This window comes from Hermetia illucens, chromosome 4 (genome assembly GCF_905115235.1).
Source record: "Hermetia illucens chromosome 4, iHerIll2.2.curated.20191125, whole genome shotgun sequence".
In the NCBI taxonomy this organism is placed as follows: Eukaryota; Metazoa; Arthropoda; class Insecta; order Diptera; family Stratiomyidae; genus Hermetia; species Hermetia illucens.
Window position 1 is genome coordinate 122,363,979 of NC_051852.1, and position 26,704 is coordinate 122,390,682.

A 26,704-nucleotide genomic window follows, 5' to 3' on the forward strand; every position below is an offset into this window, starting at 1 on the left:
CGGATGAAAAAACCGCATCATCTGAAAAGATTCATGAAGAATACACCTCAATAATGAATAAAATTAGTGGAAGTTAGTGGAAAGCTTGACAAGAAAACCTCTGATTCTGGTAGAGGCTTTAGCAAAGAACTTTCAATGATACTGGATGAAATTCGATATTTGGAGAAAAAAGTTGGGGGAATATCGAAGAGTACTTCAGAAAAGTCGCCTACTGTATCTAGCAAATATAGCAATGGAGGAATGGCTTTTATCATATCTCCAGTGACATTGTAAGACCGACAATGGTTGGTGATAGATTCGTACGATGCCTACGTGTAATACCACTGGAAGAGTGTGGGAAATTGTTAAGATTTGAACATATAGAATATCATCCAGTCGAAAAAACTTTTATTGAAAGTATTTCTGTGGAAGTAACTAAACAGCAAGGCGAATTGATTGAATTCCGTGCAAGCGAGGCTCCATCATACCTCATGTTGCATTTCAAACGTCGATAAAGTATAAATATACTGTCTGGATGTCAACCAACTATACTCTGATTAGAAGACTTAAGGAGTTTGAATTGTCACAGACATGGATTCCTATTTCACACGTTATTACCTAATCCAGAGCGGCGGGAATTCCTCAATTCAGAATTTATATCGGTGGCCAGATATTAGTCAGCATGGTGGAGGTGTTGGGAGTTTCTTTAGAGGTTTAGTGCGACACGCAAGCCCTCTGGTCTCGGCAGGGGCTACAACCTTAAAACAACAAGCAGTAAAAACTGGTAAGGCAATACTATCAGAAGTAGGTAGTAAGCCGATTAAGACCATTCTAAAGAGGCAGGCTAAAACCGCTGCCCGGGAGCTAACCCAGAAAGGTATAAACAAACTCTTCAGAGGTTTACATAATGTTGTTATCAATAATCATTCATCTCGAAAAAGACCCAATCCCTTTGAGACGAAAAAATCAAGATCGATTTCGAAGTTTAAACGCAGAAGATATTCTAAAGGAAGAAAAGTTGTTAAAAAATCTCCGTCTACAAAGCAAGGCAAACCACGCAAAAAGCAGATACGTAAACGTGTGATAGACATTTTTGATAAGTAGAAATATCGTACAAAGAGTGCATGAAATCTGAACTAGATCTTTTCTCAAGTTCGCCAATTCAAAGTAATATTTTAAAAACAGAGGAAGTAGCATACAAGCCCATAGCTTCATTAGATAACTCTACCGTTTTAGAATTTGTGTCGTTAGGTCATGGCGATATATACCGCGATCTGTCTTGCATATATCTTCGACTAAAAGCACAACTTATTAAAGTAAAAGATTGGAAAGAGGAATTGTACGATAAAGGTGCTCCACCAATTGGAGTTGTCAATAATGTTCTGCATTCGTTGTTCAGACAATGTACAATACAGTTAAATGGTAGGCCAATAGCGCAAACTGACCACAATTACCAATACAGAGCGTATATTGAAAATTTGCTAAATTATGGCAAGAATACCGCCGAAACCCACTTGGAGTCTGTCGGATGGTATCTCGATGAGAATGAGATGGACATAGTTGAAAGTGGAAAGCCATCTGATTCAAACCAAGGATATAATAAAAGATCCAAATTGCTTGCACACAGCAATGTGGTGGAGTTTATGGGAAAAGTTCATGGAGATATCTTAAATCAAGATAAGTTGCTAATCAACGGGGTAGATTTGCGTGTCATTTTTTCGCTAGAAAAACCCGAATTTTACTTGCATTGTAAAGACGACGTTCAGCCATCACTAATCAAAATTATAGAGGCGACAATGTACATGAACCATATAACTGTCAATCCGAACATCTTGCTTGCGCATGAAAGTGTTCTCCAAAGATCTAATGCAATATATCCATATAAACGTGTAGAAGTGAAGACATATACTCTACCTGCAAACACATTTTCACTTTCACTCGATAATGTGGTCATTGGACAATTACCTAACTTGCTAGTGTTTGGTATGGTAGACAATGAGGCATATACAGGAAAACGGTCGAAAAATTCATACAACTTTAAACACAATAATCTGACAAGGTTCAATTTATCAGTCAATGGAGTACAAGTACCGAACCAACCTCTAGAGTTTGACTTTTCAAATGAAACTCCCATTAGTACGCGAGGATATCTAAGCTTGTTCAAGGGTACTGGAATACATTATTCCGACAAGGATCATCAAATATCAAAAAAATTCTTCGATAATGGAGCGTTCTTGAGGGCGTTTGATCTCACTCTGGACAATTCCTACAATTCAACATGTGGAAGTCTACTCAACCAGGGCACGATTAAGATCGAGGGGCGATTCAAAGACGCTCTAAAGAAAAGCGTCACCTGCGTTGTTTACGCAGAGTATGATAGCAGTATCGAGATAGACAAGGCTCGGAATGTTTTCACAGGCTATTAAAATCTACATATAGTGCCGACATTCCGACATTCTTCCACATTTAATCAAAAGTCGAAATGAGCTGTTTAGTGAATGTTGACTATCTCCCTGGAGGTGATTTAGCTTTCTTTAAAAAGGTGTCGGTCGCTGGTATTACTGCTGCTAATAAATTGTTCACCAGAGAGATCACATGTAGATATCCTACTACAACAAGTAATCTAGCAGGTGTGGAACAATTGGGAAGATGCGCCAACATGGAACTGAGACGGTTGGATGAAGACGTTATATAAAAACATTGGCGAAATTTACTACGATATTTGTTCAAGATTGCAACTTTTGTGAACAGGAATGAACACGATTGAACTAAACAGAACACTCAGAACGAACAAAATACCATCAAGATTTTTCAAAGGCGTTTTTCCATGTAATTATTTACCGAAGCGGCATGTGTGATAGCTAATACAGATCCTTCTTATAAAAGTGGAACCCATTGGGTTGCTTTCTTCATTCCGAAAAAGGGACCTGCGGGGTACTTTGATTCATTTGGAGGATACCCGGTAAATAATTTTTTTCAAAAGTTTCTCCTGACTAATTCGTCCGTATTTATAAATAATAAGAGACGATTACAAAGTGCGTTTGCATCCACCTGTGGGTATAACTGTTGTATGTATCTTTACTGGCGTTGTAAGGGACGAAGTCTTGGAAATTTTCTAAACCAATTTTCATCATATGATTTCACTTGGAATGACACTAAGGTTGTTACTTTATACAGAAAAGTGTACTTAAAGAATCATGTGCATATATAACAGGAGGAAATTTATGTACTCAGCGAGATGAAAACTAAGTATAAAGACCCGAAACGACACGGTTTGCATCCAGTTTCGCAACTACATTTGTTCACGATGAAACCTGACACCAAGAAGGTTAAAAGTGAGAAAGAAACAACGACCGAAACGGTGAAAGAAAGAAAATCTGCAGTGCCGGGAGAACAAGCGCTGTTAAATTACACCACTTGGACGGATGCCAGAACCGAAAAATCGTGCTCGGTTTTGATCCTTCAAACTTTGAAGCCAAAATCATTTTTCATCTTCATAGACGGTTTCCAGTGTCGACAAATTATTCAGGATGGTGTGCAGTGTTCGACCATATAAACAAGCTTGAAGAGGAAACAGGAGACTTTTACCGGAAAATCAGTTTGGGCTTTCGAAAAAATACAAAATTCCAGTCGGTCAGGGCAGTATCCAGTTGAACTTTTGAAGCTATATGAGATGATGCGGTTCTTTAATATTGTTATGTGCCACAACAACAGTGCATCAGAGAGCGTGAAAGAATACTATAATGGATACGCCACAGAGTGCAGAGAGAAAAACACCATCAAACTGCCAGACGAAGCCTTCTTTATACCAACGAGAGCATCTTACGTTCATGTTAATTATTCCAGACTTTTTTATGAAATTCCAATATTTTGTAGCGCTAATGTACTGTTTAATACTTTGTGTTTATAAGGACATAAAAGAGCAAATTAAATAAAAGGCAATATTTTCTGTTTTATTCGATGATTTTATTTTTCAGCAGACACATATACATATTTACAGTATTTTCTAAAGCACATCTAACATTTGGCGATTCCCCATGTATCATACAATTTGCTTTATACTTTTTTGAAAGACCGAGTTTGGGGATATCTGCCTGAATAATTTCAACGTCTTTAAGGTATTTTTTCAAAACTTTTGCTTTCTCTTCTCCTTTTACATATATTACTGAACCTTCTAGGGTTGATAAAATTTCTGGTAAATGATTATAATCAATGACGCCATTCGACCACGTTAATCCATTTATGAATTTATAATTAGAATCTGATTGCCATGCATTTTTTGCGTTAAGTTCTTCCGTCGGGAACGGAGGTGTGAAATGATACAAAACTGGGTTAATAGAGTCAGTGTTCAATGTATAATAACTAGTTCTTTTACAAACATTTGCTCATTGTTACCAACTACAAACTGGACATCAACAATAACCGACTTTTTGTTAGATTCCGTAATGTATTGCACTATCTTTTTCGAGTCTGCCATCAGAATACTAAAAAATAAAAGAAGCATCCCTATTTATATTTATTATTCTCCTCTTTTCATTCTTGTAATTTAATTCTCTTAAAGCCGTATGGATAGGATAAATGATTATCCACGAGAATTCTTTTATTAAAAGTAAATGCCAGAGTTTTTTTCTGCGGTTCTGTTATAACAATTCCTGCTCGTTTTCGCTTAATTTTATTCTCATACGGGTCCCATTTTCTTCCTCAGCTTCTCCCATTAATTATTAAATTAATTGTTATGCGCTTACATTTTGTTATATATTGAGCATCAGGAGAAATTTCAACTTTAAAACTATATGTTTTAGGACCAATGGATACAAATTCCGAAATAAATGCATTAGGACCAAAGGATTCCACTTAAGGGGGTCCCGTGTGTCGGGTTGGAGAAATCGATTTTTTTTTTTTGCATGAATTGTATCTATATATAGTGGAGAATATGTGGGCAAAGGGATTTTCCGATATTCCGAGTAGTTCAGAAATTATAGTGTTAAACAGGTAAGGAGTTTGCAGCAGCGACTAGAGTACTCGATGAGAAAGAGCGTCGAATCTTTTTTTACCTGTTAGTTTTTTACCTGAGCCTTATAAATTCGAACACAGGTATAAATATGAAAAGATGGAAAACCAATCAATTGTCTAAACTTATTTGCTGTTTGGAATAAAAAGGATAATCCAGCCTAGAGTGAGCACTGAAAGGCCTTCAAGCTATACTCAGTTATAGTTTGTTGTAAGCATTGTGCTGTTTGTGTGTTCAGTGATTTTTTTAAATGGATCGTACGAAGGGAGATCGCTTTAACGTTCAACGTCATTCTCGCACTAAAAAACGAGTATTTAATGGGAATCGATAGTTATCAGAGAAGAAAAAGGACTTCGCATCAACATCAGCAAACAAACTTTTAGCAAGCATGAACATGGATGTTCCAATTACGACAAGTTTTGTATATTGTATATTGGATTTTGCTGGAGTTCTGCAAGTTTCTGCAAATAATAAAATATACGTAGTAGTAAAAAAGGAATGCGCAGGACATGTCAAGAAAAGAATGGGAACGCGGCTTAGAAATGCAAAGAAGAATCACAAAGGCATTGATGGAAAAGGGGCTGGAAAACTTACTGATAAGGTTATTAACGACCTCACTACATTTTTTGGGCTAGCTATTTGTCGACACGCAAATTCGATAGAAAGAATGAACCAAGAAATTTGGGCAACTTTCTTCCATAAATGTTCTACAGATGAAAATCCTCAGCATCAAAATTGTCCAGCAGGCGAGGACAGTTGGTGCAAATGGCGCAAAACTAAAGGAGAACTGGATAGTTTCCACCACGAGAAGGCACCTTTGACTGAAGAAGTTCAAACAGTCATCAAACCAATCTACGACGATTTGTCACGAGATGATCTCTTGTACAGATGTTTAGGAGCAGAGACCTAGAATAACAATGAGTCGTTAAATGCATTGATTTGGACTTTCGCTCCTAAACACCCTCATTCTGGGGCCAAGGATGTAGAAATAGTCACTTTTCGGGCTGTAATTATTTTCAATGAAGGATTCAATGGCATTTTCAAAATCCTAGTGACAATGGGATGTCAATTTGATCACATATGTCAGGGTGATGCCGACCGCCTAAATGGAGCGCGAATTTGGCGGTCCGAACGACGATCGACTGACCTCTCTAAAAGAGCCAAAATTGAAACCAGAGAGCAACAATCGGCCTTACAAGACTTTTTTGAAGAAACGGAGGGTGCTCTCTATGGACCAAGTATAGCAGATTAATGGTGAGCTAAAATTTTACTGTTGATAATCACATTTAAATTTTCAAATGCGTTTTTCTCGAAACTGCATCTTGAAAATCGGCTGCCACCATAGCTCAAAATCTATCCAACCAAATTCTTTGAAATTTTCACGACTTCTTTAATACATATTTCTACGGTCCGCAAACTAGGATAATTGCAATCGGACGGGTAGTTTTTTTTTAATTCATAAAAAAAGCCGTAAAAAAACACCAAAATCTAAAAAATTAAGTTTAAAAGCCCACCAAAAATTGACCTTTTAATATTTTCTAATTATCCTAGTTTGCGGACCGTAGAATATTGTCCACATTAAAATGCCATTTAGCTTTTTTTCTTCAGATGAACACAGCGCCATCTAGCGTGGCAGCAGAAAAACAGCTTTTTTTGGAGATGAGTGCATAAATTAACACGAATTTCAAAAACTAGCTACGATATCAAGCTGAAAAATTTATCACATATACTAGAGATATCAATAAACATATGGTGAAAAAATCACGTTTCTATCTTTATCCAGTCCTCCAAAATAATTTTTCAAAAAAAGGCAAAAAAAACGGCCTTCACACGGGATGACCCCCTTAAGTCCCCTAAATAATCTGATATTTTACAAACGGAAGGTGTTTTTTTTATTTTCAATAAATATTAAACTGTCAGTGTCGCAATAAAGAAGCGCGTCACCGATATTTTCCATTGCTTCATACAGTTTTATCCGTGCAAAGGCAGTTGTGTATGCTGCAACGGGAATATTAATGTGCGGGAGCATGTTTAGATTTTCATCAAAATATCTCCAGTTTACCCACATTGTGTCCTCATTGATAGGTAAAATGGATGAGATCTCTATTCCTGGTGATTGAATAAAATTGCAAAACTCTTTGAAATCACCAAACACGCTTGTAAATGATTGATTTTCCCTTTGAGCAAACTTATCCAAAAAACAATTCAAAATCAGTTTTGTCGCTGCTCGCTTTCCAGAATTTTTCTTTATAATGTCTATATCCAGTTTAATACTTTCACGCTCTTCAAATTTTTTCAAGATATTCTCTTTATCTACTTCTGTTTTACATTCTCTACCCCAACCGCTAGCTTCTCGCTTGATTTTGAAAAATTTGTTTACATATTCGGTGAATAACCCACCATTTTGCGTTTTCGGGTCAAATATTGTGTAATCATATTTCCATAACTTCAAAAACCTTAAGTATTTTATAACATTGCTTAACTACCAAGGCTACTTCAGGAATCGCCCATGTGCCCGTAATTTGTCTTTCACATTCTTCTGTATTTAAAGACATTATTATCTTCTGCCGACTATAAAAGACAATGAACGGCGTCTTGCGGTAATGGAGACGAAGATGCTACGTTGGACTAGTGGCGTCACACGTTTAGATCACATCCGAAACGAGGATATCCGCGATCGTTATGGGGTTGCACCGATCGTGGAAAAGTTGCGAGAGAGGCGTCTTCGATGATATGGTTACGCAATTCGTGCCAACGAGAATTCACTTGCCAAAATTGGTCTGAACATCGAAGTCGATGGTAAACGACCAAAAGCCAGACCTAAACAACGGTGGCTTGATACGCTAGATGGGGATTTGAAAGCCTTGAGATTGCACCCAGATCAGGCAATCGATAGAGCCAAATGACGAAGCCGATCACGACGAGCCGACCCCGCTTGTGAACGGGACAAAGACTGAAGAAAAAGAAAAAGAATTTTCTTCACATTTTCTACAAAGTGGGAAATATAATTTATTGTCATATTTGTAAGGTAAAACGGGTAAGAAGAGATTATCAGGAGGGAGAACAGAGCAAGAAATAAATCCATGCATTTCTAAAATGTCAGAAACTGGTGGTGTTTGGTTTCTGAATATTGTAGGATGCCCAATCGGGTATGGTACGTATTTATTAATGTATAAATAAATAAATAACGAATTACTTCGTGTTCACCATTAATTTTTGCGTAAGTCCTAAATACTTCCGTTCTTCTTCCATAAAAGGCGTCGCGGGGGGTCAAAGGTAAAGTAAAATGTGCGAGATCTTCGGTTATTTGTTTGTCTACTGCGGGGTTCCTTTTTAAAAAGTCTACAAAATTGCATTCCCAAATGTATTCCAAATTATAACCGTTCTTCCTGACTTAAGGGTGTCACACTTACTACCCTTAATAATATCGAACGAATTGAATTTGGAACAGTCTGGGCATCCATGGTAAAAACAACCAAAAAAATCGTAAACAGTGTTTGTTTTTGGGTTAAACCCATCGACGAAGAGTCCGCCTTTCTCTAATTTCACTTCACCTGTATTTAGTGCGGATAAAATTCCATGCCTTTGAAATGGAGCCATTTGAGTGAAGCAAATGAAAACGGTTTTCCTTTCAAATATTTATTTTTTGGCATGATAGCCAAGGTTTGAGCTTTTAAGAAATTTTTCCGAAATACCAGCATGCAGGCAGATGCTATTGTTAAGGATTCTGTGAAAGGGTTAACCGCAGTTATTTCCAGAAATTCTTTCATAAAAGATAAGCATCCTAAACGTAAAATAGTGACATCATTGATACAGTACTTTGACATTTCACTTTTATTATCAAACATTTTTGTATTATTACATTTGAACTGTACCATTCTAAGAATTTCTGTCTCTCTTTTTGCTTCATTGAATTGTAACCATACATTTTTGGTGTCGGGTATTTCCCAATATAATTAAAATTTTCCTTTGTATTGAAAAAGAATGAGTAGTAACCCTTATTATGATTTTCAAATTCAAATACATCAGAAAATTTGGATAAAGGAAATGGCAGAAAATCTAAAGAATCAATAAAACTAACATTTTTACAAGTTAGTTTCATTATTTTAGTGCCATTCATTACAGGATTAATGGCGAATTTTCTATTGAAAAGTTCTGATATTAGAAAGTGTCCATCGAAGCCTTGAAAATTATGCGCAACGCAAATAATGTTTGCCACATAAGATCACGTCATAAACACGTAATCGATAAATTGCTTCACAACATCCATGTCTTCATTATTTTGGAAGATATGTTCTCTTTTACCACAATTGACACAATCATTTGATTTGTCAGAGTCATTATTACGTGAAAAACACACTTGATGGGCAGTTATTAAATTTACAATATGTAAATGTGTATCTGGAGATGCACCGTAAATAGTATCTTGTGTGGTTTCGCAGTCGAAAAAGATAATTAGAAAACGTTAATTACCTTTCCTCCGGTATGGTTGAATGTAACATAGACGTTCTTGTGGAACGACTTTATAACACTTTAGGCAATCCCTCAATGTAAAGGAAGGGAAACCCTCATGCACTTTCTTGCCCAGCTCTGGCTCGAGTCAGGCTGCGGACACTGGGTAAACCATTCTTTGGGGACCTAAGCGAGATTTCTAACTGCAGAGTCGGAGAGCTGTTTTCCTTCGTAAATGCTACGAGTTGGCTCTGAAGATCCGAGCCGGCTGGACTCTGCTTCCCTGTTCCCATAACAACAGTCACGGTCTTAGGAGTTTGTGGCATCAAAACGGCGCACCAAAGCGCTAATTGGGCTCCTCGGAGCGGCCACTGATACCTACCTACCTACCTACCCCTCAATGTAGAAGTAAATTGGCAAGGGCACTTCATTGCACATTTATGAAATTTGTAATTGCTGGCATTATCGCAATAATTGCAGGCATAATTCTTATTAAACAAGTCAGGAAACCGAAAGCTAGACGCTTCAGGTATGAAAGGTTTTGTGTATTTCTTTTAGAAAGAGATTTGAGTGTGCATTTGTCCCATTGGCATGTAGCACGTAAAATATGCATATATTATGTAAAAATATCCACTTTCAAGTGATATTGACATTCATAGTCTTGAATTTGCTGAGGAGCGACAGCTTTGACCTAGTATAACTGTGTTAGTAATAGTAAGATTTTCACCAAATTTCGTAGGATCATGCTCTATACTGTCGTCTACACTGGTGCAAAATTTTGTGATTCTAGGGTGAACTTAGGGGGGGTTTCCTGTTAATTACTAAAAATTATAGTAATGTGCTATTATTAACTTTATTTGAACAGGTATCGGTATGGAGGGTATTTCGGAGCCTTGGCACCATTTATTGGCAGTCCCCCGGTTTTTTTTAGATTTTTCGGTTGAGTAGTTTCTGAGAATGGGTTCGTTAAAGAAATTATCACTTTCAACCCCCCGCACTCCCCACCTTTTCAACAAATGCCAAAACTAGAACCGGCTTCGAAAAGTACTAACTGAGACCTTTAATTTGATACCCCACATGACTGTATTTGCTGAAAAAGAAATTTACACCCCCTTTTGCATGTATGAGGACCCCCCTTAAATTCGACGTGAAGGGATGTAACTCACAACATGCGTGAGCGTTCACAGTTCCCACCTTTCTACCAAATTTGGTGCCAATCGCTACAACCGTCTCCGAGAAAAATGCGTGTGGCGGACAGACAGACAAACAATAAACCGATTTTAATGAGATTTTGTGTTTACACAAAACCTTAAAAAGGCTGATGATAACGTAGCAATGGTTTTGTAATGCGGAATAATATACGTAAATTTTTTTTATTTCGGTCATAAAAAAATTATATGGAATTTTAAATAGTATAGAATTTGGATCAGTGATACCGCTGAACCCAACAATCTGATAATGGTTGAGATACTTTTGAAATTTATACAGATCTAGTAAGCTACAGCCATTTATTTCACTTACATTTACATTTGCAAGTTTACAAAGTTTTTTTTAGCTGCCTTTCTTTAACTATTTTCTGCTATTTCACTATCCAAAACATAGCAAATAATTCTCGGAAGACAATGGGCATCCCTTTCTTTGCCAACATCTACAACGGTAGTTTCTTTCAATTCTACCCTTCCCAAAGGGAAAATTGACGATATTTGCATCAATCTGTATAATATCGTCTGAAAGAAATGTTGAATTTGACTGATTAATGCTTGATATTAATGATGGAATGTGTTCGCCATTTAGCTCGCTTACAGGTCTTAAACTAGACCATATAGGTTTCTCGTGCGGCGTACATTGAAATTTTACTACCCTCCTTAGAATGTTTCACGATTTCATTTACAACTTCGTTAAAGGTATTTCTAAGACCTTCCAAAATATTTTCCTCAGGATCTTTAAACTCATTCAGTCGGAAAACCATTTTCACTGCCATCACATTAAATTTCTTTAAATTTGTCACGTTTTTTGAAATTATTTCGATTTTTTCTTTTAATCCTGAACCGGATTGATAATTTTGATTATTGCTATTACTACGCACATTCGTAACAATAGTACGAGGGTAGTTTAATAAGTCTTTAGAATAAAGTGTAAAAACAATTTTTTTGAGTAAATTTTTTTTTTATTTTTCAACAGAATCTCCTTGGAGCTCTATTCACTTGGTCAATCGTTTTTCTAGTTTTTTTAATCCTTCAGAAAAGTGTGTTTTCGGAAGTTCCTCAAAATAAGCATAAGGAAGTTCCATTTTTTTAACAAGCAATTTTTTTTTTCAATTGATTATAAAAACACGTAAACTCAGAAGATGTGGACTGTGACTGCACTATGTATCTAGTCGGGAGTGGCGGGAGTGATTTAGGGCGATTCGCGCGCCATCCGTTGGTCATTCTAAGGACAACACATATCGATGTAGTGGAAGCTGCTGGTATATTTGTACTATTGCTTATAGTTGAACAATCTGACAATTTTACACACTCATCTATAATTTTGAAAAATTTATGAAAATCTACGTCACCCTGATTTATTTTCAACTCCCTGGAACATTCAAGAAGAATCTTGAAAAATGAATTCTTTTCTTGCACTGTTATTGAAACTTTTTGTTTCTCCAGGTAACTAATAACAGTGTTCATCACCTCAAAGCAAAACTCTTTACCCAAAGCAACAGACTTTTGTAAGAGCTGAATTAAATTAACAGTTAAAGACATTTTTAGAAAATTTTATTTTACTGTCTTTTATTTTGTTTCTGTTTTCTCCTAATCTATACATAATCTATACAAGTTAGGAAATGCAGAGCAATAGAACAAGTTATTTTAATTTCCTGTTGGTCTAATTTATTATTGGTTAAATCTGAAATAAAGTTAGAAAACCTGTTAATAATCGTTAAACAAATTTTACGGAAGAATCTTACCCCACTGCTACCTTCCTGGCCGGTTAAAAATTTCTGCGGATTTCCCACTTGAAATTTGCACTATTTATACGTTTTCTTTAGGGAGTCAAAAAAATAAAAGATGAAACTATACTGGATAAATAAAATCATAATGTTCACAAGCAACAAATCTTCATTATCGCAATCTCTTGGTTCCGTGCATTTTTTCATGGGAAATATTGCAATAAATCAACAGACAAATGAAATTGTAGGGAGTTTACATTCGCAGATGCTGGGTAATTTATTTCAGAAAACATAAAAACATCACAAAACTGTCCTGGATAAATTACAAGGCAAGTATCATAATGATGATGATTCTTTATGAGCTATTTATATATCTTCATGATCGCTATATGATGTTGTCATGTAGCGAATACGTGTATAAAAGGAATTTCTTCTGGAGGTAATTATCATTTGCAAGGCTGCATTATACCAACATGGTAAGTTTATTTAACATCCCTTTAATTTTTACCATTGATTCAATTCGCTTTTAGCGCAAGAAAGCTGCGCGCCAACTTTATGTTTGAGTCGCTAATATTTCTTCCATTTTAATTGTAAATTGGTTTTAAAATAAAATCCGACGGGCCCTTAGCGCAAGAGAACCGAGCGCCAACTTCAAGTTTGGGTCGCCAGTACTATTTTCTTGATTTACTTAAGAAAATATTTTACAGTAGTTTATTATTTGTTTCCTCTAAGGAAATACCATCGAAATCCTGAACAATGTCAGCGAAACATTTCCCCAGACCTACATGTCAATATCCAGTTTAGAAGTGGATAAAAAATATCTCATCACTGAATTCAAGCTTCAAGCTAAATTTGGACAACATTTGACATTCCGTTTTAGTAATAAAAATTTTGTTTCCGTACCTCTCGCTTCTCCGAAAGGATTCGTAATCAGAAGCAGATCGATGAGCTTAACGCTATACAAGAACACTATTTCGTTTTCAAAGGAGTGGATGTGCAGGAACACAATTATTTCGAAATAGAATTTGTTCAAAATAATAATTATTCAGCTTATGCACTGTAATTTAAAGTAATATTCAAAATGTCGAATAATATTGTGAAATAGTTTTATAAGAATTTTAAATAACATCACCACCCGATTTGTAATGAATTTCATATTTTGTATAAGCAATTTTTTCGTTATACTGTGAAATAAATTTCTAGAGTCATTGTTTGATATCGAGAAAGATATATAAATAAGTGTACACATATTGTTAATTCTAAAGAATATTGAATGATGTATGTGTAAATAAGTATAATAAAATAAATATTTGAACTTTATCAGCGAACTTTTTCATTTAAACTTAATCCCAATACCTAAATCATTTAAACTTAATCCCATTACCTACCACCTAAAGCCTGCACCATAGCCGCCCGCCGTGGTCCCCACAAACCCCACTTCAACCAAGCCACTCACCGCAAAGACTGATACTGAAAGCCAAATACATCAAAACAGCTTAATAAACCCCAAAAAGCACACCGAAAAGATCGATACCCCCTATAAAGACACCCAAACAACTTCACACTCCCCAAAAAGCACTCGGGAAACGTCGCTATCTCATATACACACCAAACCAGATTAACAACAAAAAGCACACCAAAAAGATCGATAAAGGCACAAAATAAAACTTCACACTCCCGAAAAACACTTGAAAAAGATCGCTATCTCAGAAACACGCCAAAAATAGCTTGACATCTTCCAAGACGCCCATTGAAGCTTCAAATCCCAGGAACACACCAAAACATAACTCGGTATTATCCAAGACAAACAGCAAAACTACTTAACCAGAAAAACAGCAATAGAGCTTAATATCCCCAAGACACAAACCATCCACCCCAAGACACGACCCGCCGACGAAAACACACACCCCCACAAAGCAACACCCCGTACCCAAGTCGCAAACCCCCAAAGCGCCCACCAACGGCACGCCTTCCCCCAAGGCACACACCCAACGCCCCCACCAAAGGCACACAGCCAAAAGCCCCCACAAAAGGCGCACCCCTTACCCAAGGCGCGCACGTGAAAGCCTGCAGTGCGAAAAAGACGGAGCGAGCGAGATAGCATGAAAACTGAGAAGCTCTATCGTGCTATCTCACTCTAACACACAGAACCTATTGGGAGAGCATCCCACTTACTACTGAGGACTTCAATGAACAATGACATCTTTCTTTAAAGCATCGCTCATGCTGATTTTCGATGTAGCGCAAGACCCATCAGCGCTGCCTAGCACATAGAAAGTAGCCACCACTGTTACTCAAAAGTTCCAAGCTTCCTTAAACTCATATCTATGCCGCGATGTTCTGACTTTAGACAGAAACAAATGAAGAACCGCAAACTTTTTCGCAAGTGCTATACTGTTCACTCTAAACCCATGCAGGATCAGTGTTCGCCTGCGATGTTAAACGAGTCGGTCACGATACGGAGAGTGATGTTCCCAAAGAGACCGAATAAGTAGTTCTGACCCTCTAGCTGGCAATACACCTGCATCCTAGGTAGTAGTCTTGAGAAAGCCCCTCGGTGATGAGCGAACTGCAAATGATTGGTTTACGTCGCGACACACTAGGAGTCCTCATAGTCGAGACAGGTCTTTGTCGACGTCGATGGAGTGATGTGCGCCTAGCGCTGTAAAGGTGGTAGTTATGATGTGCATTGAACCGGTATTAGTATCATGATGAGCATTAAACTTCAGAAAACCTACGAATGAGCAGGGAAGGATTAAGACTTGATTATGTTTGACTCCAGTACGAAAATGTGTCACTCACAGCGAGGCAACAACGGCTGAAACACTTGAGTGAAGAGGAAGCCGTGCAACGTGACGTGGCTGCCGGTGCAGGGACGACAACATTAGCATTATGAAGTGCTTCTGTCTCGGAAAAAGCCGAAACAAAAATCGCTAGATCTCAGCAAGTCGATTCAGACACAAACTAAGGCAGTTCCTGTTAGAACGGAAGAGGAAAGAATTATCAGCAAATGCACGGCAGTAACCAAGTAGATTCGTTGGGCAGCATCTTTCCAGAAGAACGTCCACAAAGGCCTGAAAAGCAGGCTGAGGGAACTGGGAGAACTCCAGGATCGCATTTCTTTCTACAGGCAAATATAGTCAGCAATGGGAGATGTAGAAAAAGCAGAAACACTCCCGCTTCCCACGGAGAACACTGTACGGATCGAATAGCCTACTGGAAAGCGAAGTGGGGAAAAGCAGAGAAAGGAAGACCGTTTGCAGGACACTTCATCTAAGTAGTTTCTAAGGCTAAAAAAACAGAACGCGAAAAACCACAAAGAGAAACGACACGCCAAAAAACCGTCTATCCAAAGCCAAGGCAGTTATGAATGGTAAATCACCAACGAAAAGGACGCGAAAAAAGGACTAGACCGTCGGCTATGCTCATTAATCCGGCGAAAGGCAAGACATTTGCAGAAGTTCTCTGTAAAATCCGCTAGGAAATGACGCCCGAGGACAGTCACGCAAAATTGTCTTCCTGACAGAAACCGAAGAGAAGTAGAGTCGTCGTTGAAATAGGCCTGAAGACAACTAACAATAGTATATTCAAGGGGCTACCGGGAGAAGGCTCTGGCTACTAGCCTGGACCTATGGGCTTTTCAAAATATTGGCCATTTCACAGAAGAGGCCGAAATACAGTAAGACATCAAGTGGAAGTATCCAACGTCCAAATAGCCAACACTTGTAAGAATTCTCGAAGGAACAAAAACTAGCTGTGGTGGAAGTGGCCGAGCTATAGCTCCTTAACAGTGGGAAAATCAAAATTGGGTGAGCAGTTTGCAGGGCAAGAGTGTGAAAAACCTTTGTCAAGTGTTATAGGACTATGGATATGGATATGGATATAAGTTGCTGGGAACCCGGCAGGAGGACACCACATTGTAAATGTGGTCAGCTAGATAGCTAAGCGAAGACCTGCAACGAACACTAGAATTGCGTTCTCAGCATGGTGCACATTCTGCAAATTAAAATGGGCGGAATGCAACCAAGGACGAGTTTCTAGCGTAGTTCACTGCGAAGGAAAAAGCTAATCTAGTGCTAATCAGCGAGCGATACCGGAACAAGGACCCAACTTAATGACATCTCGACTTATTGGGTATCGCTGCCGGCTGGGGATTCAATATCGAGTTTTTTCCCAAGGCCGAAACCGAAACGGTGGCTTTGTCTGGATTCGGTGTAGGGCTAACGTTGTTTAGAGTTTACTAAATGAGACGATCGGGGGCGCGGAGGAATGTATTTTGCTAGGGAATGACTTCAATACTAGGGCCCTGAATGGGGGAGACTACAGAAGGAAACGGATGCTGGAAATGGCGGGAGAACCGGCTTGGTAGTTTTTAACACCGAATCCACGCCAACTTAGCTCAGAATCAGTGGCGTTGTTGATTGACGAGTGGCGACTTTTGAGAGAATTCTTGGAAAGTGACCGCAAATACATTGCATTCGAAGTGGCTAACGCTATTCGCTGACATGCGCTAACCCGCCGCTCCCCAGCGGGTAGAACGTCACGAGGGCCAACATCGAGAGGTTTGTCGAGGTTCGAGGGCATTGCAAATGATACTGCCGTAAATATAGTGATGAATTTGATAACGACTGCTTGAGAAGCTTCGATGTCTCGATGTCTCTATGTCTCGATAAACGAAAGCATACGTCGTAAGTGATAGAATCTACTCAACGAGGTAAATCTGTGGGGAAACGGCTATAAGCTTGTCATTCAGAATTGGGGTACAACCCTACATGCCAGCTGGTATCCCGAGAGAAGTACATAAGCAGGTCTTCCACCAGCGGCCAGACTTGCTGCTCAGCATGTGCAATGCTTGCCTGAAGGAGGGCATTTTTCCAGGCCGTTGAAAGGTGGCACCTGCAGGTATATATATTGGGCGGGTGAGGCCTGGATTTTAGCATAGGCTCAGGTGACTGGCGTAAGACTCGTGATTTTTTGTAGAATGTGCCTTCCGTAGGAGCTGCAAATAGATATCGGGGGAAGGTACAGATCAGTCCTTGTCAATAGCCAACTAGGATAGCCGTTTCGCCACCCTGATATTATTTATGATTATATAAAAATTCCAGCGGAAGTTTTACTCAAAAAAAATGTATTCTGTTTAGGTTTTATCAAATCACTTGTTGAGACCTGAGAACGTGCGGTTTAGTTTGCCATGGGTTTTTACGACGGATAAGGGTGGACAGAATATTCCGTTGAATAGTTTTTAATTTTTCTCCATTTTAGAAATTATTTTATGGTAAAAAGGTGAACACAATTTTCGAAGTATTTATCGCATACGTGCGGCTTATTTTTTATTGCAGGTTTTAATACCGGCCAGTGTCAAAATTATTTGGCAAGCTTCACTCGTGCAGCTGCTCCTGTGTTTATGAAGGATGTTGATTTTTACTACTTCAAGGCAGGGTAGTAGCGAATAGAGTACAAGCTGGGAATTCTTTCATTATTTTAGGTAAGCAGTCAGAACCATCGCGTGGATTTCCGATTCATAATACTGCTCTCCGAGAGTGAAAGAACCTACGTACATATTTGCGTTTCTTTTGGAAAAGCAAGAAGTTGAAATTGTTTCTTCCAGTCAAGATGCTGCCATTATCCAGCCGATGAAGTGAGCGGCATGCGTGGTCGTATCTAACACAAAACTCTATTGACTGTTGGGCAGGGTCTACTACTCTCTTTTCTGTAAAGGAGTCGAAACTTTCAGAAGGAACTGCCAAAGCATGATCTTCGCCATGAAACCGCATTACATCATGGGGAGGATTTTATTTACTCTGGCCAGTTTTCTACCTTCATGGACTCCTTCGCTTTTTGCACCTGACTGCGCACCTGACTTTCAGTTCACCTAGGGTTACATCGGAGATACCCCTTTCGTCGACAAACCTCTGTCAGGGGAAGAATATGTGAGTCCTGCGCGACTTGTGTCTTAAACAATCACCTGAACTGTTCAATTTAAGCTTGAAGTTTCCTGGACTATCGTCCATGCCTTGCAAAAAACAGCTTGGCTCCTCCTTGCTCTCTTCAGTAATCTTTTCACTGTCAAATTTCTTGTGGTTTATATGGCGTACTCACGGGATTTGATTACAATTTGTTCTTCGCTCCTTCTGTGGAGAGGAAGTATAGCTCCTAAATAAAACCCTGTGCTCATAGCATGTCAACCACATGAATGCGTGCGATTGTTGCCGATCCCTGGTAATTTAGTTTGGGTCCGAATGTTTCCTGGAGCCAAGGCTACATGAATAACGTCACTGATAATGAGAAAAAAAATTCGTGATAAGACGCAGCCCTGGAGACGCCGCGTCGGTCCTCAAACGACACTGAGGCAGAAAATCGCTAACGTGGTCGTTTTTGGAGGATGCAGAGCGGAAACCGGCCGCTTTCTGTCGATTAAGGATTTCATACATCCCAGGATGATTCTAGCTAATATCTTCGTGGCAGCAAGAAGCACGAAAATGCCTACCCAAGTGAACTTCATCGGAACTTAGCGAACATACCGCTCTTTCATTGGCTGAGAAATACATAAGATATTCTGGGTTTACGACTGAGATAATTACGGAGGTGGGGATTGCGCAGAAAAGCTCCACAGGGATCCCGCCAAGATTGATTGCATTGATATTTACGGTTGTCATTCTCTGTTAATGGGGCATACCGCGTTGATCACGCCTTCGCTGAAAAGCAACTCCAACGCGGCTTGCCTAAAACTCAAAAATCTTCCTCAACCGTTCTCCACTAAGAGCTATTCTTCCGCCATCATTCCACTGCATGGGGTAGTCAACGACGGAATTGTCGTGTGCGCTTCATGTGTGACCGATCCACTGCCACTTCTGTCTTCTCATCATATGCGCTTTCTCAACACATGCGCCGATGAAGTTCTTTTTCCGAAGCAGTATCAGGCCAGTGCACCTTGGGACTCGTCTTCTTTTTCTACTATGTATATTTCCCTTATAGACTTTCTGGGCTGGATCATCCTCTTCCATACGGATTAAGTGACCCACCCACCGTAACCTATTGAGCAGGATTTTATCCACAACTTGACGGTCATGGTATCGCTCATAGATTTCGTCGTTATGTAGGCTACGGAATCGTCCATCCTCATGTAGGGGTCCAAAAATTCTTCGGAAGATTCTTCTCTCGAACGCGGCCAAGAGTTCGCAGTTTTCATTGCTAAGAACCCAAGTTTCCGAGGAATACATGAGGACTGGCAAGATCATAGTCTTGTAGAGTAAAAGCTTTGACCCTGTGGTGACACGTTTCGAGCGAAACAGTTTTTGTAAGCTGAAATAGGCTCTGTTGGCTGCCAACAACCGTGCGCGGATTTCATCATCGTAGCTGTTATCGGTTGTGATTTTCGACCCTAGACAGGAGAAATTATCAACGGTCTCAAAGTTGTATTCTCCTATCTTTATTCTTCCCGTTTGACCAGTGCGGTTTGATGTTGGTTGGTTTTTGGTGCTGACGTTGTCATCATTATTTTGCCTTGCCTTCATTGATATGCTGCCCAAGATCTCGCGCCACCTGCTCGATCTGGATAGATCTATCTCAGCATAGTTCCCTTTCAGCGCTTTGACATCAGCACATAAGCCTTATGGAATCGAAAAAGATCCCAGCCGGGTCCACTGGCTCTTGTACCAGAAAAATATAACGGACGCCCTTCCGCTTTGTCACCGTCACTGCCAGCGGTAGGTGTTGGCACGTTTCTGGTAAATTTGACCAACCTTTATACTTTTGGATATAAGCTCAGTATAGTATGTAATAAAAGACATCTAGCAGCGAATGTCACACGTGTAACCACGTTTCTCTTGCACCGCACCGCCAAAGACTCGATCCCTTCATGTTTGACAGGTAGGTAGGTATCAGTGGCGAGCCCACCAATCAGTTTGTATTGGGATAGTTTGCTGTCACAAACTCCTTAGACCATGACTGCTGACTCAGATCTTCAGAGTTAGCCCTTTGCATTCACGGATGATAGCAGCTTTCCTTCTCTGCAACTAAAGATCTGTCGGAGATGTCTCAAAGGTTGCTTTACTTAGTGTCCGTAGCTCGGCTCTAGCTAGATAGTCTCATCCGAGTGGGGTTGCATACCCCCCAAGAAAGCTCCGACTCGCAATCCTTTTCGCTAGGGGAAATGCACCTCAATTAACAACCCTAGGGTTTCAACACAAGATTCCTGCCTGCTCCAGTTTGATCACTACAAGGTCACTGAAACTGAGGTCCGGTCAAACGAAAGCGTACAGGCTCATATGTAGTGAAATAAATTATAATTTTTGTTTTGGAGCCCCCGATCCTGAGCTCGTGTATTAGTGCAGCATCGCTTTCTCCTTCTAGGAAGAAGACCAGCAATTTAGTTGAGATGCACTTTAGTAATAATAATAATAATCGTTAGCGCAACAATCCAATTGTATCAAGGCCTTAAAGTGTGCTATTAACAGCGTAATGGTATACTACAGCATTACAGTATCCTGTAGGAAGCAATGTGGTCAGCATTGCGCTCGCCCGAGATGTTTATCCTGATTTCACTCAGGTACTCATTCATAGCCTCCGTACGACAGCCTTGTGTTCTAACAACGGAGCTATCCGGAATGCCACTTTGCAGCAGTTTGAGTGGCGCGGGTTTACCTACGTTACCCTCAGCAAAATCTACTTGTGTAGGGGGTACTTCACTCCCCGTCAGACCGTCGGTCTTGATCTCCTCCAATAGTTCGTTAGCGGTATCGACTGGATCTAAGTCGTCGTCCGGTTTCGCGGAATGAAACACCTTCACTTCCTCTTCACGGGAAGTCAGGGGTTTAGATTTGGGCGGAGGAATTGGATGAGCTTGGTTTTATCGAGCGTAATGCTGACCACATTGCCTCCTACAGTGTTCTATAGTGTATCGTTGCGGTCTTGAATGAAGTGCTCTAACACACTTCAAGGCCCTGATCCAATATGGATTGTTGCGCCAACGATTATTACTATATTCATACGGATCTTCGGCAACGAGGTGCAAGCGTCCGGTCTCCAGGGGGTTTTGTCGGATGGGGATAATTGGAGTTTTATATTCTCCCAGATGTCTCTGATCTTAGCGACAATATTGGCCTTTTATCCTTTTTATCCTTTGCAATCTTGCTCTGAATGTGTATGACCTTCTGTTACTGACAGGACTTCAGTGGACATACGTTTCTTTGCTGGCTGATTTTAAGGGACCCCCGACGTTGAGCGTTTCTAGTCAGGAGTACTATGACTGGTACTCGTTACACCCAGCTCGAAGACACCGGTTTCGCTCCAGGAAGTCTTTTTTGTTGGTTTCAGCGCACCGGGACTACGGCTGGCACCGGTTGAATCTCAAGGTGTCCAAAGTATTCAGAATCCGCATACTAAAGAAGCACTCCATTGACTACGCAGCACCCGACGTATGCTGCCCCAACTTGCCTTGGGTTCCTCTTAGGACCTTTTCCAGTGCAAGGAGGATGATCCACGGGCTGCTTCAGCCCATCCCCCCGCTAGATCTGCTTGCCTGTACCATTGAACCAGCAGATCCTCATCAGTTAGATGAGCCTACTCCCAACCTGGCTCGACACACTCTTGACCCGCCCGAAGACGGTTTACAGCGGCCACCGAGAGAACGTCGTGTGGGGACTTTCCCCTTGGTTGATTTTTTTGAGAATCACCTAGTTTGGAGACGCAGCGTTTCATATGTCCTCCCTCATAAAGGGTTTCCTTTCTTCAGGCAGAGTGCTTTCCATTTAACATTTTCGCTGGTTTACGGTGTCCGATCCCATAATCTTATATCAAGTCAGTTCCGTTCATGACTTCGGCTTCCCTGTCTTCCGTTTGTTCTGTAAAATGTGTAGGAGAAATTACTAACCTGTACGATTTACTCGGTAGTCTCTCTGCACGGAGAAGCCAGAGTATCTTCCTTTACGGGCCAGATATCCAACATCCTTGGTATTCACATTGGTGAACTTATGCCGATCACCAGAACAAAAAGCTGGGATTACCTATTGGGGCCATTTCGGGGCGATCTCATCAATGCACTCTAAACAGAGAGGAGCCCATTGTGAAATGTTCTAATGCCAAAATTTGGCTTCATTCCAAACTCCAAACACTTTTTTTGTCCCTCTGATATTGCGATCCTTGGAGGAAACTCCAACGGCAGTGGTTAGAAATGAGGCTACAGTTTGCGCAGATGTCCATTGGAGGGACCAGCTCCCTTTCTCTTTCGCTGATTTTATCACTTCCCGGCGAACTGGGTATTAGTTTCCGCTGGGAGCGTTAATGTAGACCCTAGCACTGAGCACAGTAAAGCATTGCTCACCACAGATGTGTTGGTTTTACGCTTCTTTCTCGAATTTTTCCAGACAGTAGAGTGTGGTGCCTCCAGTGTTGGTTACCAGTTAGTCTTCATCTTCCTACAAAGATTTCGCTTCCTTGCGTCCAATTTCTATAGAAATTACCGCTTTCATATCCTGATTCCTAAGGAGCTGTCGTCGACTGTGAGCCTATGCAGATTTATGGGGTCCAGACCGCTTACCTTCATTTTCACATACCGGCGTTTGACCAATACCATCCACGTTATCTTCTTCTGCTCTTCTTGGTAAGGGTGAAGCAGAAAGCAGAATTCAGTATGTAGTCCCCTTTCCTTAGTGGGCGGAGTTTCCTTCTGCTGAGCCCTCCTATTCCGCTTAGGGGTAGATAAGGCAGTAGTACCGCCGACGGTTCGACTGTGGTCGGATTTACAGTTTCCCTCAAGGTGAAATTTGCCGTACTTGCTTAATGTGCCGTAGGCACTAAATGCAAACTTTGGGTTTGAGGGGGTCTCCTTATTCCGCGTCTCGGCCACGACCTGGTTCCTCATAATCGTGGTTGGTTTCGAAGTCTACGACTTCTTACCACTTCGGGAGCTCAAATCAAAAGATTACGTAATGATGTTGGACACCCAAACTATACTACACGCTCCACCAGGTATGTTACACTTAAGGTTCGCGTCGCCCCAACAAAATTCTATGTTTTGATCATGCATTGCTTGAATATAGCAACTCATTGGCGGCGATTGGCTCAACTATAAGATACAAGTTGGCTACAGATCGGACACATGACCGCTACCGCATTCAATATAGGCTTTAGGAGCGTTTGCCGTGCATGGTTGTCAGTACTTTTTTTATGGTTTTTAGTCCTTGCCAACCTGTATTCATGATTAATTGATTTGATTACAGTTTTTGCGAACGACTATTCTGCAGTTGACACAGAATACAAGTTTCCCTTCGAAATGGACCAAGATACAGTCATTGAAGAGCTTACCGCAGAATTGAAAAAACTGACAGAGGAGTCAATTCGATTGGAAAAACAATTACAGCACTGTGAAAGAGAGTTAGCCCAACAAGATCGAGACCAAGATGACTTCTATGAAACGCTTCACAAAATGCAGTTGGAGGCAGCCAGGGCGCGTAATTATGCCATTCAACAAAGACTAGATCAAGCAACGGCAGAATATAATGAAATGAGGAAGCAGCTTAAAATCTTCTGCAATGAGGCAGGTTTCAACAAAGGTCCAAAACCTCCAAGGCAGGAAGAAGTTGATTATAACTTTTGTAAAGCTAACCGTGAAGATGAGAGGTGCAAAACACCTGAGCACGTAACCCCATCTTACTGCAAATTACGCCCAGATAAAAGATGCGAAAAAACTATTTCTTTCTGTAAAAGAGCATTTGATGATGACAGTAGATGTCAGCTGCTTGACTATGTATTCTGTAAAATAAAGCCAGAGCATGAGAAATGCATCGCAGGTGAAAATATAACTAAAAGTTTTTGCAAACTGCGCGAACATCCCCTATGCAAAGCGACCGATTCTTATTGCAAAAGATTCAAAGGATATGATCCCAGGTGTGCATCTGACGCACATCTGGTCAATCATCTATTTTGCAGAACCAATAAAACTCATCCACTGTGCAAAACACCGGAGATAGTCACTTCCAGTTATTGTAAAAGGCGTGAAAACGCAAAGTGCAAGATAACAAAATCGTATTGTGAAAGATTCGTCGGGTATGATGAAAGGTGCAAACAAGAACCAGATGGTCCTCCTAAACCAGATGGCCCTCCCGAACCAGATGGTCCTCCTAAACCAGATGGCCCTCCTAAACCAGATGGTCCTCCTAAACCAGATGGTCCTCCTAAACCAGATGGCCCTCCCAAACCAGATGGCCCTCCCAAACCAGATGGCCCTCCCAAACCAGATGGTCCTCCCAAACCCGATGGATCTGGCATTGAATATATAACATCCATTCACTATTTTCCGGAATCAACAGAAAATGGCTCTTCTTGCCAAGGGTGCAAGGAAAACGAAAATGGAGTGACTGAATCTTATCAAATAAAATTACGAGCAAGGACAGGTCAAAAGGTTTCCCCTTTCTACGCAGAATCCGAACATCCTCCCTCCTCCTATGCAGAATCTGAACATCTTCCCTCCTCCTATGCAGAATCTGAACGTTCATACCCTTCGTACGAAGAATCTGGAAAACCAGGGTATCCTGCAGATCGGAAAAGATATCAAAAGTTGAATTTTGAGTTGTGTCGAAAACATGCAGATCCCAGGTGTGCGTACAATCGTGATTGGTGGTCGCTTGACAGTTATTGTAAAATAGCATACCATCCCGACTGCAAGAAGACAGCTTCGTTTTGTGCTAAATTCGAAAAAAAGGACGAGAGGTGTCGCGTTATAGACCACATATATTGCAAAAATCATAGGAACGATCCTCGGTGCGCCTCAGCGGAAGTAATCGATAGCTACTGCAAACGACCTGTTGACAAAAAATGCAGAAGAACAACCTCCTATTGCCAAAGGTTTGCAGGAGACGACGAAAGATGTCCAAATATTGATCACGAATGGTGCGCGAAATATCCTGAACATGAAAAGTGCCAAGTTAGGTATCGTCCTACTCACAGTGGTTGCAGACTTCTTCCTGCATGGAAGCCCACCCTTTCTTATTGCAGGAGATTCTTTGCAATTGACCAAAGGTGTCGTAAAGTTAATCACACTTACTGCCTACTCAAGCCTAGTGACGAGCGTTGTAGGACACGAACGGAGGTGACAAAAAGTTATTGCAGACTTCGACCCGATTGCAGATGCCCTTTGAACGAATCTTACTGCAAAAAGATTTGGTTTTTCGATATCAACTGTTACGTTTACCCTAAACCTCCGAAAGAGTTCCTTAATGAACCCAGTGAGCGTAGTGAATATAGGAAGAAGATTTAAGCAAAATGATTTTTGTACTGAATTTTATTTGAAACGTTATGGGATAAAATCCAAAGTTTTTGAAATAAAGTAGATAACATTCGAGATTCTGATTTGATGATTTCCAGTTTGGGCGACGTTTTTTTGCAAAACGGAACTATATTACAAAAACCTACGGGGGCGAAACTTAAAATTACCAAAAATACTGGCTCAACCGTGGACATGTAGTCACAAACCTCAAGCTGCAAGTTCCCCGATCGAGAAGCGCCACGTTCCCTATCACTTGTCTTGGTTGGTGCTTATTTATATAGACGGTGGTGTCCCTGGAATAGTCGACGTGTACGTTAGTTGCGGTATAATATATATATATGGTTGCCATTCAACTCTTGGTAGAGCATGTCAACCACACCTACGTATCATCGTTCGCGGTAACCTGAAATGCGCTTCAGATCCCCCACGATTTTCCGAGACGTTATAACTGCATTTCCAGATTTTAGACAGGTCAGCGAAAGCGGATCTAACGCTGTTAATGCCTCGGGCAATATCCAGTTCGGTGGCACCGTCAGAACAAAACAACGCTTCCTGGACATATAAATTGATCGATGAATTAATACAGATAGGGAGAGTACCATGAGCCGTCAGACTGAAAAAATTGTTTTTTCAATCCAGGGCCATTAGGCCTAGGTTCATTAACCGGGAGGGAGCAAACAGCTAGCATCAGCGTGGTTGAGGGCTAGGTTCATGACCCACGAGGGAGCAAACAGATTTCATCAGCGTGGTTGAGGCGTTTGAGAACTGAACTGAAATCCCCCCTTCTCCCCCGAACAAGGCAGCATGAATAATGTTATCGATATCAGGAAGAAATAATATCGATGACAACATGCAACTCTGTCGGACCTCGGTGCAGCACGTGAGATTTACCGCCATCATACATCACTCTGATGATAGCTAGCTAGTTTCAACACCATGCCCCTCCTGTGTAGAGCACTCCAGATGTATTCCTTTTTAAGGTTTTGTGTGAAACAAAACCTTATTAGAATGGTGACGGTGTCTGTCTGTCCGTCTGTCCGTCTGTCTGTCTGTCTGTCTGTCTGTC

The 26,704-nt window shown here is 40.5% G+C and overlaps 1 protein-coding gene across 2 annotated transcripts; it reads left to right on the forward strand.

The window, feature by feature from the left end:
* The first annotated feature begins 17,536 nt into the window (after positions 1–17,536).
* LOC119654978 lies at positions 17,537–25,715 on the forward strand. 2 transcript variants are annotated; one of them, XM_038060639.1, is made up of 5 exons: positions 17,537–17,649; positions 17,714–17,859; positions 23,594–25,296; positions 25,368–25,375; positions 25,413–25,715. In XM_038060639.1, the coding sequence occupies exons 3-5, from the start codon at positions 23,647–23,649 to the stop codon at positions 25,627–25,629; spliced, it is 1,875 nt and encodes a 624-aa protein (XP_037916567.1). In that variant the 5' UTR covers positions 17,537–17,649; positions 17,714–17,859; positions 23,594–23,646; the 3' UTR covers positions 25,630–25,715. The 2 variants fall into 2 exon arrangements, with proteins under 2 accessions (XP_037916567.1, XP_037916568.1); XM_038060640.1 differs by having other exon boundaries at positions 17,714–17,855; positions 23,588–25,296.
* The last annotated feature ends 989 nt before the right edge of the window (positions 25,716–26,704 follow it).